General features: G+C 42.8%; 1 protein-coding gene across 3 annotated transcripts; it reads right to left on the reverse strand.

Moving 5' to 3' along the window:
* Window positions 1-16: 16 nt before the first annotated feature.
* LOC118393184 (long-chain-fatty-acid--CoA ligase 1-like) lies at window positions 17-16,439 on the reverse strand. 3 transcript variants are annotated; one of them, XM_035785595.2, is made up of 21 exons: window positions 16,287-16,439; window positions 11,928-12,181; window positions 11,613-11,727; window positions 11,448-11,512; window positions 11,233-11,334; window positions 10,937-11,036; window positions 7,371-7,549; window positions 7,045-7,077; window positions 6,888-6,939; window positions 6,595-6,668; window positions 6,205-6,282; window positions 5,973-6,107; window positions 5,719-5,853; window positions 4,242-4,337; window positions 4,070-4,142; window positions 3,840-3,928; window positions 3,597-3,713; window positions 3,352-3,495; window positions 3,126-3,227; window positions 2,940-3,011; window positions 17-2,810 (listed from the first exon to the last, which is right to left on the reverse strand). In XM_035785595.2, exons 2-21 carry the CDS (start codon window positions 12,177-12,179, stop codon window positions 2,670-2,672), a joined length of 2,154 nt encoding a protein of 717 aa, XP_035641488.1. In that variant the 5' UTR covers window positions 12,180-12,181; window positions 16,287-16,439; the 3' UTR covers window positions 17-2,669. The 3 variants fall into 3 exon arrangements, with proteins under 3 accessions (XP_035641488.1, XP_052317431.1, XP_035641489.1); XM_052461471.1 differs by having other exon boundaries at window positions 11,928-12,247; window positions 16,287-16,438; XM_035785596.2 differs by lacking the exon at window positions 16,287-16,439 and adding an exon at window positions 16,087-16,264.
* Window positions 16,440-16,494: the final 55 nt, after the last annotated feature.

The raw sequence follows: 16,494 nt of genomic DNA on the forward strand, positions 1-16,494 counted from the left end.
AAATGAAATTGACTGATGATAATAAGTTTCTTTATTAAGGATCATACAATAATATTTCTACATTGTTGGGAATTAGTAAAAATAGTGTCCAGTGAACATATTTCATCAATATTCAGTTTAATGTTCTTCCCATTTACAAATTCACTATTTAATGGCAACTGCATAAATTATATTAGAGATTCTCCAGTACTTTTGTATAATGTCTTGCCAGTAGTTTTAAAAATAGTCCCCTAAAATGTTATGCCATATGTGCACCACATCATTGTGTTTTCCTCGGCCTCTACTGTGTATGCATCTTTCTAGCGGTCACCCAAATGGCGAGGGGCCGAAGCTCATTGACTGCATCTTGAATTGCTAGGGGCTGGCCCATGTGGGGAAAACGACACAGCACAATCCCTTTGAAACTAAGGATGTAATGGCTAATTGAGAAATGGTAATTCTGCTCGTAGTATGAACTACACTGACACACCCAGCCCAAAGCGGGAGGTTTAAAAATGTTCTGGAGCATGTCTTTAAAGGTAATGTTTCAGTTGAATCCCTTATATAACTTTGTAGAAAGGACAGTGGTCAGTAAATGGGAATGATTTATTGCAGATATCTTGTTCAAAACTACTGTATCTCAGCCACAGCTTCACTGAGAACACTCAATCATCTCTAGAATCAGAGAATACACAAGTGAATATTCATTATTTTGCACTGTAAGAAACAGCTTTCCCGAGGTTTAGATGCTACGGATTGGTCAGAGGGATGGAAGTGTGGTCCAGGGGGGCAATATCAGGCTCACCTTAATGGTCTACTTACCCACTCATTCTACCATTTTTTTTAAATGGCCAGGTTTTCTGCAAGGAAAATAGTTTGGTGCCATTTAATGTTGTTGTTCCTACTGTCTATGATATTTAAACATTGAAAATACATTTGACATACTGATATATGTCCAAAGATCTAAAAAGTATGGAATCCCCTGAAAACCGTACCAATTGTGTTTGATAGTATTGAGCGGTGTACTGTAGCAATAACCTCTATTGGCATGGCTACATGCTCCATTTTTAGTACTATAGTGAGATCCAACAAACTGCATATCTTTGTCCAGTTACAGAAAACACAGACAGTTCATGTACAGTTGAAGTCAGAAGTTTACATACACCTTAGCCAAATACATTTAAACTAATCCTAGTAAAAATTCCCTGTCTTAGGTCAGTTAGGGTCACCACTTTGTTTAAAGAATGTGAAATGTTAGAATAATCGTAGAGAGAATGATTTACTTCACATTCCCAGTGGGTCAGAAGTTTACATACACTCAATTAGTATTTGGTAGCATTGCCTTTAAATTGTTGAACTTGGGTCAAACGTTTCAGGTAGCCTTCCACAAGCTTTCCACAATAAGTTAGGTGAATTTGGCCCATTCCTGCTGACAGAGCTGGTGTAACGGAGTCAGGTATGTAGGCCTCCTTGTTCACACACACTTTTTCCGTTCTGCCCACATATTTTCTATGGGATTGAGGTCAGGGCTTTGATGGCCACTCCAATACCTTGATTTTGTTGTCCTTAAGCCATTTTGCCACAACTTTGGAAGTGTGCTTGGGGTCATTGTCCATTTGGAAGAACCATTTGCGACCAAGCTTTAACTTCCTGGCTGATATCTTGAGATGTTGTTTCAATATATCCACGTAAATTTTCCTCCCTCATGGTCCATCTACTTTGTGAAGTGTACCAGTCCCTCCTGCAGCAAAACACCCCTGTGCTTCACGGTTTGGATGGTGTTCTTCAGCTTGCAAGCCTCCCCCTTTTTCCTCCAAACATAACAATGGTCATTATGGCCAAACAGTTCTATTTTTGTTTCATCAGACCAGAGGACATTTCTCAAAAAAAAGTACGATCTTTGTCCCCATATGCAGTTGCAAACCATAGTCTGGCTTTTTTATGGCAGTTTTGGAGCAGTAGCTGCTTCCTTCCTGTGGCCTTTCAGGTTCCGTCTATATAGGACTCGTTTTACTGTGGATATAGTTACTTTTGTATCTGTTTCCTCCAGCATCGTCACAGTGTCCTTTGCTGTTATTCTGGGATTGATTTGCACTTTTCGAACCAAAGTACGCTCATCTTTACTAGACAGACCGCGTCTCCTTCCTGAGCGGTATGACGGCTGCGTGGTCCCATGGTGTTTATACTTGCGTACTATTGTTTGTACAGATGAACATTGTACCTTCAGGTGTTTGGAAATTGCTCCCAAGGATGAACCAGACTTGTGGTTTGATTTTCCCATGTCAAGCAAAGAGGCAGAGTTTGAAGGTAGGCCTTGAAATACATCCACATGTACACCTCCAATTGACTCAGATTATGTAATTTACCCTATCAGAAACTTCTAAAGCCATGACATAATTTTCTGGAATTTTCCAAGCTGTTTAAAGGCAGTCAACTTAGTGTATGTAAACTTCTGACCCACTGGAATTGTGAAAGTGAATTATAAGTGAAATAATCTGTCTGTAAACAATTGTTGGAAAAATTACTTAGATGCCCTAACCGACTTGCCAAAACTATAGTTTGTTAACAAGACATTTGTGGAGTGGTTGAAAAACAAGTTTTAATGACTCCAACCTAAGTGTATGTAAACTTCCCGACTTCAACTGTAAATGTCATTGGAGTGTGTGAGCATGTTAGTGGATGGAGGTCTTCTAGATGGCTGTTGTGCTATACATGTTTGTGATCTGTTCCTGGAAGACCCTGTGGATGTCCACTCGTCTGGTCTTCAGAGTGGGGGTGAGGAGACCGTTGCTCACACTGAACATCTCTGGATGCAGGTGTAGGTCCTTCACCTGACAGTGAGGAAAGAGATGGCAAAAGGATCAGACTCATGTTTTTATGTTGTATTCAGTTTCCTGTTACACCATTTGTTACAAATATGAAGTCAATGTATGCCTGTATTCATGTTGAAGATTCCTCACCTGCTCAAATGACTTCAGCCCAGCTTCCTTCCCCACGGCTGTCATGTCTTCTAACACTTCTTTCTTCACATCCTGTAGTGAGAGAAGATTTCAAATCAGTACCTTCAGAATTGATACAATCCAACAACAGCAAACATTGTAAAAGTGCAGATGGACTATTGAGTGAACCAGGGTGACGTCACATACTGGATTCTGGCAGAGTTCCTCATAGGATCCAACGATTCCCCTCTTCTTAACCCAGTCAATGAAAACTTCTGGGTCTGGCACAACAACACCGATCAGGTGAGACTGGAAAGAGGACATTCACACAGAAGAAACAAAACATAAAACAGTGTTAGAAAGAACGACTGATTCTTAGAAAAGGGACTATTCTCTGAGAGTGAATATAAGAGTACCAGAATATCACAAATACCTGTAGGCTGTCTCCGTGCACAAAGACCTGTAGCACAGGGACACAACGCATGTAGACATTCTCAATCTTCTCAGGGGCAATGTACTCTCCCTGGGACAGCTTGAAGATGTGCTTCTTCCTGTCGATGATGCGAAGTGTCCCATTCTAACAGGAAAACATACCGACACACATTCACATAAAAATCTACATGACTTGACTGACTGGAGGATCTACTGATCATTGTCCTCGATTGTAACCCAGCTCACCGGTAGCCACTGGCCCACGTCTCCACTGTGCAGCCAGCCATCACGGTCCAGGGCCTCTGTTGTTTTCTCCTCATCTTTCAGGTATCCCCGGAACACACTGTGGCCACGGATACAGATCTAACTCAGCAGAAAGGTAGGAACAGTGTTAATATTGGAACAGCATATGATACACAACAGCCAGAGGGATACATTTTTGCTGGGTATGTTGTACAATAACACAATGATGCTTTGTTACCACCTCACCTCTCCTTCTCCGTTCTTGGCATAATAGTTCATATCAGGAATGTCAATCAACTTCACCATGGCACAGGGCAATGGAGCACCAACATGGCCTGAGAAACACACACACACACACACACACACACACACACACACAGTACCAGAGTATAACCAACACGCAGCTGCTGGGATCAGTGACTAGTTGTCTCCAGATATGAAGTACATAGTTTCCCATCGTCAGAGTCAGCCCTTACCTGCACTCCAGTCACCTGGCATGGAGAAGGTGCAGCCTGCTGTGCATTCAGTCTGACCGTAGCCCTCAAAGATCTGCACAGAGCAGCAGGCACATTCCACATCACTAAACCTCACACCCCCATCTGAAATAAACCCACATATTTAGTCTGAGCTCCAGGCAGGTATTCTCACCAGACAGCCGAGGGTGGCCCTGAGGAAGGAGAGCACGGTGGGGGAGATGGGGGCCGAGGCGGTCAGGATGAACCTCAGATTACCTCCTAAATTAGCCTGAAACACAAAAGAAACAACGAGAATCCAATTACATCTAACAAATACAGTTTTCTGAAAAGGGAGATTTAACAGTGCATTAAGAAAGTATTCAGACCCCTTGACTTTTTCCACATTTTGTTACCCTACAGCCTTATTCTAAATTTTATTAAATTGATTTTCCCTCAAATCTATACATAATAGCCCATAATAACAAAGCAACAACAGGTTAGACATGTTTGCAAATATATAAAATAAAACTGAAAAATAATATACATAAGTATTCAGACTCAGTACTTTTATTTATTTAACTAGGTAAGTCAGTTGAGAACAAATTCTTATTTTCAATGACGACCTAGGAACAGTGGGTTAACTACCTTGTTCAGGGGCAGAATGACAGATTTTTACCTTGTCAGCTCGGGGATTCGATCTTGCAACCTTTGGGTTACTAGTCCAACACTCTAACCTGCCGCCTCAACTTTGTTGAGGCACCTTTGGCAGCGATTACAATATTGAGTCTTCATGGGTGTGGACTCTATAATCTTGGCACAACTTTATTTGGGGAATTTCTCCCATTATTCTCTGCAGATCCTCTCAAGCTCACGTTGGATGGGGAGTGTCAGGGCACAGCTATTTTCAGGTCTCTCCAGAGATGTTAGATCGGGTTCAAGTCCGGGCTCTGGCTGGGCCACTCAAGGACATTCAGAAACCTGTCCTGAAGCCACTCCTGCATTGTCTTGCTTGTGTCCTTAGGGTCGTTGTCCTGTTGGAAGGTGAACCTTCACCCCAGTCTAAGGACCTAACGCAATGGAGCAGGTTTTCATCAAGACTCTCTGTACCCTGCTCCGTTCATCTTTTTCTTGATTCTGACTAGTCTCCCAGTCCCTGAAAAACAACCCTACAGCATGATGCTGCAACTACCATAAAGACCTGATTGTTGGAGTGCTGCAGAGATGGTTGTCCTTCTGGAAGGTTCTTCCATCCCCACAGTGGTGGAGTGCTGCAGAGATGGTTGTCCTTCTGGAAGGTTCTTCCATCTCCACAGAGGAACTCTGCTCTGTCAGAGTGATCATAGGGTTCTTGGTCACCTCCCTGACCAAGGCCCTTTCCCCCCGATTGCTAAATTTGGCCAGGTGGCCAGCTCTAGGAAGAGTATTGGTGGTTCCAAATGTACCGGAGTCTCATAGCAAAGGGTCTGAATACTTAAGGTATTTATTTTTAATAGATTTGTAAAAATTTCTAAAAACCTGATTTCACTCTGTCATTATGGGGTGTTGTGTGTAAATTGATAAGAAAAAAAACATATTTAATTAATTTTAGAATAAGGCAGTAACATACCAAAATGTGGAAAAAAGGAAGGGGTCTGAATACTTCAGAATGCACTGTGTGTTCAGTGGCGTACCTGAATCCTGTTGAACACCAGCCTGTCCCACAGACTGTTGTTACGTACCACCCCACTGCTGAGCTCAGCCTGCTTCCTCCTCACTGCATAGTGCAGCACTGCCCGGCGCAATGGGGACGTCACGGAGCCTAAGATCTACACAGACATGCATGCACACAGAAGAGAGCATAGAAAAAATTAGAAGTAAGGCCACATAAACAAATACCAATTGTATGGTTGGTACAGTATCATAGGATTTGCACTCATCCGCTGACCTTGTCGTAGATGCGGTTGAGTAGGCGAGGCACCACTGGGAAGAAGGTGGGTTTCAGAGTCTTAATATCATCCATGAGCAGGGAGATATCCCCCTGGTAGAATCCTACCCTGGCCCCATGACATAGCATGGACACCTGAGGCAGACAGGAGCATTTAGAGCACTGTCTGACATGTATAGTCACCAAGACAGACATAGAAAAGTATTATTGTAATCATAAGACGGTGAGCTACCTGAATCATCCTCTCAAACATGTGGGCAAGAGGCAGGTAAGATATTGACACGTCCTCTTGCTGAATTACAAATGACCCCTGTAATGGAGGGAAATAATTGACGCATTAAAAAAAGTTACACAGTGGATAATAGAGATGACATACAAACAATTAAAATATGCAATCTAGATTTTACAACAGCAATGTATATTTTACAAGGACAATTATGGGTAAACTATTTCGCATTCACAAGGGCTATTAAACATCCCATTTATCATCTCTTAAAACACTACAGGGAGAAGAACAGAGAGAGAGATGGAACGAGGGATGGAGTGAGACAAATAGAGAGAAAATGTAGCTAGCCATGAAACTCCTTCTGAATTCAAGACGGAGGAGGGAGCCAGAACAGACCTCCAGGATCTTAATAACAGAGGAGGAATTGGAGGCGATGTTGCCGTGGGTGATCATGGCTCCCTTGGGCTTTCCTGGTCAAATAAACAGAACACAGTTTAGTTTGGAGGAGGGCATCACTGCACGGCTCTGTGTAACACCAGAATTTATCTCATAACTTAATGAGAGGTTGTCAGTGGGCCCCCATGGGCACATTCCTAGTAGCGTGGGTAAATGCTTAAGTATATGATTAACATGCAGGGTAGTGGGGGTACTTGAGGACTCACACAGAGATCTATAAAAACACATGGTACCTGTGGTTCCACTGGTGAAGCACACGACTGCCAGGTCCTGGGGTTGGGGTGGCTGCAACAAACAGACACGGATGAATGACAACAGGATCAAAAACAGTAGGGAAGCAGCAAAAACTGTAATTGTGACCCAATCGACATTTACCAGAGAAAAACTCACCGCAGGATCTTTGAGGTTCTGTCGTCCAAGTTCCTGCAATACACACACACACACACACACACACACACACACACACACACACACACACACACACACACACACACACACACACACACACACACACACACACACACACACACACACACACACACACACACACACACACGGTCATGTCTGTGGTACTCAAGGTGACTTCTAACCCCAGCGACAGGGTGTGTGATGGGATCTTTTGTTTGTGATGTTGATCCAGTATCACAACCAAAGAAGCAGGCATCTATTCTATCAATTCATCCTCTTTACATTTGATACATCTACCCTCCTCCCACCATGAGCTGTGTGAGTTCAAGAATCTCCACTCCACAGTTCTTCCCCCTCTCCACTATGGCATCACTGCAGGGATTGAAGAGCACCAGACAGGAGAGAGTAGGAGTCACACCCTTCTCCTTATTCCCCAGAAGGGACTCTGCCTTCTCCTCCTTGTCACAGATCACCAGGGAGATCTCAGCTAGGAGGTGAAACAGCCAAAATTAACATGAAGATTAAAAGGACAGTGGTATAGTAGTGGACCAATAAATAAATACACACACATACAACCAACCAACCAACCCATACAGTTGAAGTCGGAAGTTTATATACACAATGTAGCCAAATACATTTAAACTCAGTTTATCACAATTCCTGACATTTAGTCATAGTAAAAATTCCCAGTCTTAGATCAGTTAGGATCACCACTTTATTTTAAGAATGTGAAATAATAGTAGAGAGAATGATTTATTTCAGTTTTTATTTCTTTCATATTCCCAGTTGGTCAGAAGTTTACATTCACTCAATTAGTATTTGGTAGCATTGCCTTTAAATTGTTTAACTTGTGTCAAACATTTTGAGTAGCCTTCCACAAGCTTCCCACAATAAGTTGGGCAAATTTTGGCCCATTCCTCCTGACAGAGCTTGTGTAACTGAGTCAGGTGTGTAGGCCTCCTTGCTCACAAACACACTTTTTAAGTTCTGCCAACAAATTTTCTATGGGATTGAGGTCAGGGCTTTGTGATGGCCACTCCAATACCTTGACTTTGTTGTCCTTAAGCCATTTTGCCACAACTTTGGAAGTCTGCTTGGGGTCATTGTCCATTTGGAAGACCCATTCGCGACCAAGCTTTAACTTCCTGACTGAGGTCTTGAGATGTTGCTTAAATTTATCCATGTAATTTTCCTCCTTCATAATGCCATCTATTTTGTGCACCAGTCCCTCCTGCAGCAAAGCACCCCCATGCGTCACGGTTGGGATGGTGTTCTTCGGCTTGCAAGCCTCCCCCTTTTTCCTCCAAACATAACGATGGTCATTATGGCCAAAGAGTTCTATTTTTGTTTCATCAGACCAGAGGACCAGACCATTTCTCCAAAAATTACAACCTTTGTCCCCATGTGCAGTTGCAAACTGTAGTCTGGCCTTTTTAAATGGTGGTTTTGGAGCAGTGGCTTCTTCCTTCCTGAGGGGCCTTCGGGTTCTGTCTATATAAGAATCGTTTTACTGTGGATATAGACACCTTTGTACCCGTTTCCCCCAGCATCTTCACAAGGTCCTTTGCTGTTGTTCTGGGATTGATTTGCCCTGTTCGCACCAAAGTACGTTCATCTCTAGGAGATAGAACGCATCTCCTTCCTGAGCGGTATGACGGCTGCATGGTGTTTATACTTGCATACCACTGTTTGTACAGATGAACGTGGTACATTCAGGTGTTTGGAAATTGCTCTCAAGGATCAACCAGACTTGTCTTGGCTGATTTCTTTTAATTTTCCCATCATGTCAAGCAAAGAGGCACGGAGTTTGATGGTAGGCCTTGTAATATATCCATCCACAGGTACACCTCCAATTGACTGAAATGATGTCAATTAGCCCATCAGAAGCTTCTAAAGCCATGACATAATTTTCTGGAATTTTCCAAACTGTTTAAAGGCACAGTCAACTTAGTGTATGTAAACTTCTGACCCACTGGAATTGTGAAAGTGAATTATTCCAACAATTGTTGGAAAAATGACTTGTGTCATGCACAAAGTAGATGTCCTAACCAACTTGCAAAAACTACAGTTTGTTAACAAGAAATTTGTGGAGTGGTTGAAAAACTAGTTTTAATGACTCCAACCTGGGTGTATGTAAACTTCCGACTTCAACTGTATATTATATACATAGTACTAGTCAAAAGTTTGGCCACACTTACTCATTCCAGGGTTTTTGTTAACTTTTACTATTTTCTACATTGCAGAATAATAGTGAAGACATCAAAACTATTAAACACAAATGGAATGATGGAGTAACCAAAAAAGTGTTAAACAAATCAAAATATATTTTATATTTGAGATTCTTCAAAGTATCCACCCTTTGCCTTGATGCACACTCAGCATTCTCTCAACCAGCTTCACCTGGAATGCTTTTCCAACAGTCTTGAAGGAGGTCCCACATATGCTGAGCACTTGTGGCTGCTTTTCCTTCAATCTGCAGTCCTACTCATCCCAATGCATCTCAATTTAGTTGAGGTTTGGTGATTGTGGAGGCCAGGTCATCTGATGCAGCACTCCATCACTCTTCTTCTTGGTCAAACATCCCTTACACAGCCTTGAGGTGTGTTGGGTTATTGTCCTGTTGAAAAACAAATGATAGATAGTGGGACTAAGTGCAAACCAGATGGGATGGCGTATTGCTGCAGAATGCTGTGGTAGCCATGCTGGTTAAGTGTGCCTTGAATTCGAAATAAATCACAGACAGGATCAACAGCAAAGCACCCCCACACCACCACCTCCATGCTTCATGAGGGGATCCACACATGCGGAGATCTGTTCACCTACTCTGCATCTCACAAAGACACGGCGGTTGCATCTGAAAATCTCAAATTTGGACATCAGACCAAAAGGAAAGATTTCCACCAGTCTAATGTCCATTGATCGTGTTTCTTGGCCCAAGCAAGTCTTCTTCTTATTGGTGTCTTTAGTAGTGGTTTCTTTGCAGCAATTAAACCAGGAAAGCCTGATTCACACAGTCTCCTCTGAACAGTTGATGTTGAGATGTGTCTGTTACTTGAACTTTGTGAAGCATTTTTTTGGGCTGCAATCTGAGGTGCAGTTAATTGCCGATTGCTGAGGCTGGTAACTCTAATCCTCTGCACCAGAGGTAACTCTAGGTCTTCCTTTTTCCGTGGCGGTCCTCATCGAAGCGCTTGATGGTTTTTGCGACTGCACTTGAAGAAATTTTCAAAGTCCGTGACATTTTCCAGATTGACTGACCTTCATGGTGGATGATGAACTGTCATTTCTCATCTGAGCTGTTCTTGCCATAATATGGACTTGGGTCTTTTACCAAATAGGGTTATCTTCTGTATACCACCCGTACCTTGTCACCACACAACTTATTGGCTCAAACACATTAAGGAAAGAAATTCCACAAATTAACTTTTAACAAGGAACACCTGTTACTTGAAATGCATTCCAGGTGACTACCACGTGAAGCTGCTTGAGAGAATGCCAAGAGTGTGCAAAGTTGTCATCAAGGCAAAGGGTGGCTACTTTGAAGTCTCAAATATAAAACATATTTTGATTTGTATAACACTTTTTTTGGTTACTACATCCTTCTAGATGTGTTATTTAATAGCTTTGTTGTATTCACTATTAAAATTCCTTCTCCCCCAAAAAAAAGATTTAGATGCAAGTGGCTGTTCCACTGGATGTCATAAGGTGTAAGTCGCTCTGGATAAGAGCGTCTGCTAAATTACTTAAATGTAAATGTAAATGTAAAATAGTAAAAATAGAAACCCTGGAATGAGTAGGTCTGTCAACTTTTGACTGGTACTAATATATATATATATATATAACAGTATGTTGTAACAGAGTATTCCAGCATTACCCAGGTTGAGGATATGCACCATGGCCTCCTCTCCAAGTGTGTCATACAGGGGCACCACAGCCATTGAGAAGGTGTAGCAGGCCAGCTCTGAAATGATCCACTGCCACCAACAGAGGGAGACAGAGCACCACTATTAGAAAGACAGAGCCCAGACTCCTTCCTAACTGATGTTTGGTCACTACATTAGTGGGGTCTCTACAAGGACAGTGCTCTAACAGACAGAGAAATCTTAGGATTAAACATCATGGCATCTCACTACGTAGAATAGCAGGGAAGGAATGTATAGCCTTCTGTACCTCTGGCCTGTTCTGGGCAAATATTCCAACTAACTGCTCAGGGTTTGGTTGGCAGCCTTTGCCCAAAAGCCCAGAGCCCAGCACCTGTGCCTGTTCAGCCACCTAAAACAGGACAATCAGACAGCAACAATAATTCAAATCAATGAATAGAGCTTGAGCATACCTTATAATGTAATTACCTGGTAATAATAATCAAAGACCAAAGATCCACAGACCTCAGTGTAGGATATCCACTGGTAAGGTTCCCCAGGTTTCCTAAAGCCAAGGCATGGGCCATCCCCTGTGCATCAACACAATCTAGTCAGGTACATTCTGGCATGTCTGGTAAGTTGTCAGTGCTCCTAACTAGCTCATTAGTCCTCTGTGTCCGGCCAGCTCACCTGCCACTCTCAGTCCTCTCTGGAACATGTCATAGGCTGTCCTGGTGTCATCATAGTAGAACTCCAACAGAACATCATCCTTGAGCAAAGCTGAACGCCTCCAATTGGGCTCTCCCTGCAATACACAGACTCCATAAAACTCTCCCTCTTCAGCTCTTTAATGTAATCAACGTTAATGTAGTAGTATAACTACAAACCAAAATACAGTGATAAATACAACTACTATTACTCACACAAACATGACTGTTCTGAATAAATATTACTCTTACTAACACTCATCTGCTCCTTGAAGCTTCCAGAACACAATATTCTCACCTGTACAGGGATAGACTGGGCATTCAGATCACAAGGGGGGCGCATGGGCCGAGGGCGAGTCACCAGCCAGTATGCAGTGAAGGAGGCCAGAGCCCCTATACCCAGCAGAGAGGACGGGGATAGAGAGAGGGAGGAGAAGGAAAAAGAGGACGACAAAGGGAGAGAGGGGACAAGGCTCCAGAAGTCTTTGTTTTCAGGTCCTCGAACCCCCCCACTGGTACGAAGGGATTGTAACCACTCCTGAAAATGCATAGCTGAGAGAGAGAGAGAGAGAGAGAGAGAGAGAGAGAGAGAGAGAGAGAGAGAGAGAGAGAGTTTGCCTGAATAAATGAGAGAGAAATATAATGAGAGAGTCAAAAGTGAAAGGGGAAGCAATTACATCCACAAATTCTCTACAAACTTGTGAAAAGACATCCAGGTGCTATTGTACTTTAGAAACAGAACATAAAGCATGTGCTGTATGCAAGAAAGAGGAGTTAATCTCCCTTGTACAATAGTATTCCACAGTCGTGGCCAAAAGTTTTGAGAATGACAAATATTCAGTGTCTTTAGATATTTTTACAAGCATTTCATAAGTGTCAAAGGCTTTCATTGACAATTACATGAAGTTGATACAAAGAGTCAATATTTGCAGTGTTGACCCTTCTTTTTCAAGACTTCTGCAATCCGGCCTGGCATGCAGTCAAATAACTTGAGCCACATCCTGACTGATGGCTGCCCATTCTCGCATAATCAATGCTTGGAATTTGTCAGAATTTGTGGGGTTTGTTTGTCCACCCGCGTCTTGAGGATTGACCACAAGTTCTCAATGGGATTAAGGTCTGGGGAGTTTCCTGGCCATGGACCCAAAATATCGATGTTTTGTTCCCCGGTCCACTTAATTATCACTTTTTCCTTATGGCAAGGTGCTCCATCATGCTGGAAAAGGCATTGTTTGTCACCAAGCTGTTCCTGGATGGTTGGGAGAAGTTGCTCTCGGAGGATGTGTTGGTACCATTCTTTATTCATGGCTGTGTTCTTAGGCAAAATCGTGAGTGAGCCCACTCCTTTGGGGGGGTAAATGTTTATGGAACAATTAGGAATGAGACTGACAGATCGTATGCAGCCCAAAATGATTAAAGCAAAATTACAAACAAACTTGGTGACAAAAACTAAATAATGCAACATCCACTGTTTTTAAAAAGCCCAGCCGAATCACACTGGCCCTCCGGCTCAGCAGACAGACAAGGGGACTGAGGAGGGAATGAATGGGCTGGGGTGTATAGGGGCGAGGGACTCAGAAGTAATCATGATTGGCTAACCAGAAACATGCGCTTAGGTTACTCTTAGTCAATTCTGTGTCTACCAACGTAGATGGAGCTACAGGGAGGAGAGAATAAAGAGGGAGCGAGTGAGGGAGAGAGTAGATGCATACAGTAACAGAGTTTGGTGGCGAGATGGGAGGGACAGCGTGATGGCCTGTAGGTCCACCCTCATGTTTCCCTGCCAGTCCGTAATTGCTCATAACCAAACCAGAGTACGAGAAAGAAACATGGACTCAATATGTTAACCAAAACAAATGTACATCTACTAAAACATTTCATTCTCACACCCTCCTGTCTTTTAAATCTCATATGTCCTTCCAAACTAGGAGTTTGCCCACAGTTCCACTTTCTCTGCTTATGCACATGGAATTCACATCACCAAATAAATCCCCCTCCCCTATACCCCTCAACCTCTCACCCACTTTCTCCCCCCTTCTTTCAAAAGTGAAGGGGATAAAGGGTGGTCACCCCCCTCTCCTTCAGTCTTTAAACCAGGCCAACTATGTCCCAGTTCGCTCACCCGGAGAAAATAATTACCAAAGATCCATCATTCTTTTTCTCATTACTTTTTCTTCAAGTTCTTTGAAAGTTCTAGGACCTCTCCAAATGCACAATATCTAGCCAGAATACATTGCCCCGAACTCAAATAAAATGGCATGTTGGAGCGGTCACATAATTCATACTGTGCCCAGCATTCATAATAAGTACAATTATTTTAGCTGATAAAATAATACATATGGCTACAATTGTCTTAAGCGTTGCACTACAGTACGAGCCAACACCTGCTGAAAAGTGGCCGTCTAAGTTTGGAAGGTCCCCATGGCTCCTTTGACGTATACAAAGACAAAATAAATGGTCTTTCATATATGACACATAACAAATGGCTTGCTCAGAAGAATATCTCCCTTGTTCCCCTATTGCTCTCTTTATCTAGATTAGAATGTAGCATTATCGCCCTTCCTCCCTCAGTCCCATTCATTATGGCTATTGTCAGAGCCAGACAGGGACTATTGTGCTTCCCTGTCACTTACTCCCATGAGACAAAGGGAATAATGGAGACATGTGAAACAGTTACTAAGCAAATGAAATATCTAAGAGGGATTAAATACACCCATTGTAGGCCTCTAACATATATTTGCTGTGTTGTAACGTGTCGATTAAACGCAACAATCTGGAATGAATCACCTATACTGCTCAGTAAGACAGGCATTAAAGGGTAGCATAAAGCACCAGCTAAGAGTTTCAAAAGTGACACATATTTAACAAGACACCCAAGGGCAGTTTGCATGTCTGTGCATATTCACTCCTGCTGGCAGGCAGAAACAGAGATTAAAAAACAGAGCAATACTAAGACAAAAGCAGAAACCACATAATGTGTCATTCTCTCCCATGGAAAATAATGAGGATCATGAGCAGTATTGCAGCCACTATCTGTATCCTCATTGTCTCTGTACTAAAATAACATGGGTACCTATGTCACTGCAGGCCTGGATCTATGTTCCACAGGAGAGAGGTGTATGGGGGAATGTGGTTGACAAGGGATTTCGTCATTAAGCAGAGATTCAGTATTTTCCAGATTTCCAGTGATCAAAAGCCACCACACTACAAAAATCTCATTACGCGTGTGAGCAAATGGCATGTTGGCTTCGAAGACCATCCCTGATGAAAGACAAATGGCGTGTTATTCTCTGACCCAGAAAACTACAGGTGGTGAGAGGAAGGACTGAGTGGCAGCATAGCCTAGCACTACACCCAACGCTTCTCTGAATGGAGATGGGAAGAGCACTGGGGACACGTGAGGTTAGTGAAGTGACAGAGTAAGTGGCAGAGCGAGGGGGAGAACGAGTGAAATGCACGGTTGTTTTTTCGGCTGGGATTCCCAAATGAAGCGTGAAAAACACAGACATAGTCACAATTAGGGTTTTGGGACGGGAAAGGCGGCGGAGAGGAAGAAAGATGGCACGGTATGAGTCACGGTGATGGCTGCTGGGAAGATTAACTGTCCAGGAGCAGACAGAGCAGCATCACTCGAGTCAACACACTCAGAGAACACAGGAGTTCTTTACAGAACTCCTACCACCATCATTAGACTCCCATGGTATTGATTAGGGGGGCCTGTCTTGAATGTGTGTTTGTGCACTAAAGCAGCACAGCCCACTATGCATAAATGGACACTCAAACTTCAGCTGTCCAAGGTGTCACTTTTACCCAGTGTTACTATACCTCCACTATCTGACTGTACCAGCGACACAACAGTATGCCAACTCAGCCCTACCCAGACTGCATTCCAGCAACATGGACAACTTTTAAACATGTTGCCTGTGGTTTCCATAGACAGACATAGACTTCAATATTAATGCAAAGGCACAAAGCCCCTGCAAAAAGAAACTCAATGCAGACACATGGTACATGCAGCCAGACATTATGTCTGTACAGCATGAATTGCAATTGGAGGAATTCCAAAGAACTCAAGCTATACATGTGTTTGGTCCAGCTGGCCAAATACAATGTGTTTCAAGCCATATAGCAATTACCTTTGTTTGGAGAAAAAGAAGGACCACATAATTCTGCAATGGGTGTTTTCACCTCATATGCTAGAATTAAAAGTATAAATAACCATTTGAAATATATCCTTACTTGAAACTGATAACCTACTGTTATGGCAGCTGACAATTTCTTACCATGCATTGCAAAGTTTAGAATATCGAGCTCGAAAATCTTATTTCTGTCCCATTCATGACCAATACATAACTTAACATGCATCATCTTCAGAGAAGACACACGCCTCTCTCTTTCTCCGTTGACATAATTATGCAGGACAACTCAAAATCATCGGAAATGTACTGTAACGTTACCTGTTTCAAAGCTTGTATCGAATGGAAATTGTAAACAGGTTTTAAGTGTATTGCACTTAATTCCCCACGATGAGTACACTCGCTTGTATCCAATAGTGTCACTACCAGTGTGTTACAATGACCTACTCTAGCTAATTTGTACCTAGTAGAGAACTTTCCCCACAGTTTAAATAAATAGTTTCGAGGCAACCGACTCTTACCTAAACGAAATCTAGGTCACCCAATTTTCCTCAAATTGTGTTCTTCTACTTCGGCAGGAGTAGCGAAATCACCAACCGAGACCAAACACACCAAAGTGTAACCCTTAACCCCCCTCTTCTTGAGAGGGGTACAGCTGCAGACCTCATCCCTCAGGCCCCTCTTTATACCGCCACCTACTGGAGACCTCATCTCTCAGGCTCGTCTCCA

This window comes from Oncorhynchus keta, chromosome 14 (genome assembly GCF_023373465.1).
Source record: "Oncorhynchus keta strain PuntledgeMale-10-30-2019 chromosome 14, Oket_V2, whole genome shotgun sequence".
NCBI lineage: Eukaryota > Metazoa > Chordata > Actinopteri > Salmoniformes > Salmonidae > Oncorhynchus > Oncorhynchus keta.

Excerpts from the sequence above, each read along its gene's own strand:
- LOC118393184 (XM_035785595.2), bottom strand. The coding sequence starts at position 12,179 with ATGCATTTTCAGGAGTGGTTACAATCCCTTCGTACCAGTGGGGGGGTT. Across the intron at positions 11,513-11,612 it reads GAGAGGACTGAGAGTGGCAG|GGGATGGCCCATGCCTTGGC; the intron begins GTGAGCTGGCCG and ends GTTGATGCACAG. Across the intron at positions 5,854-5,972 it reads TCAACCGCATCTACGACAAG|ATCTTAGGCTCCGTGACGTC; the intron begins GTCAGCGGATGA and ends ATGTCTGTGTAG.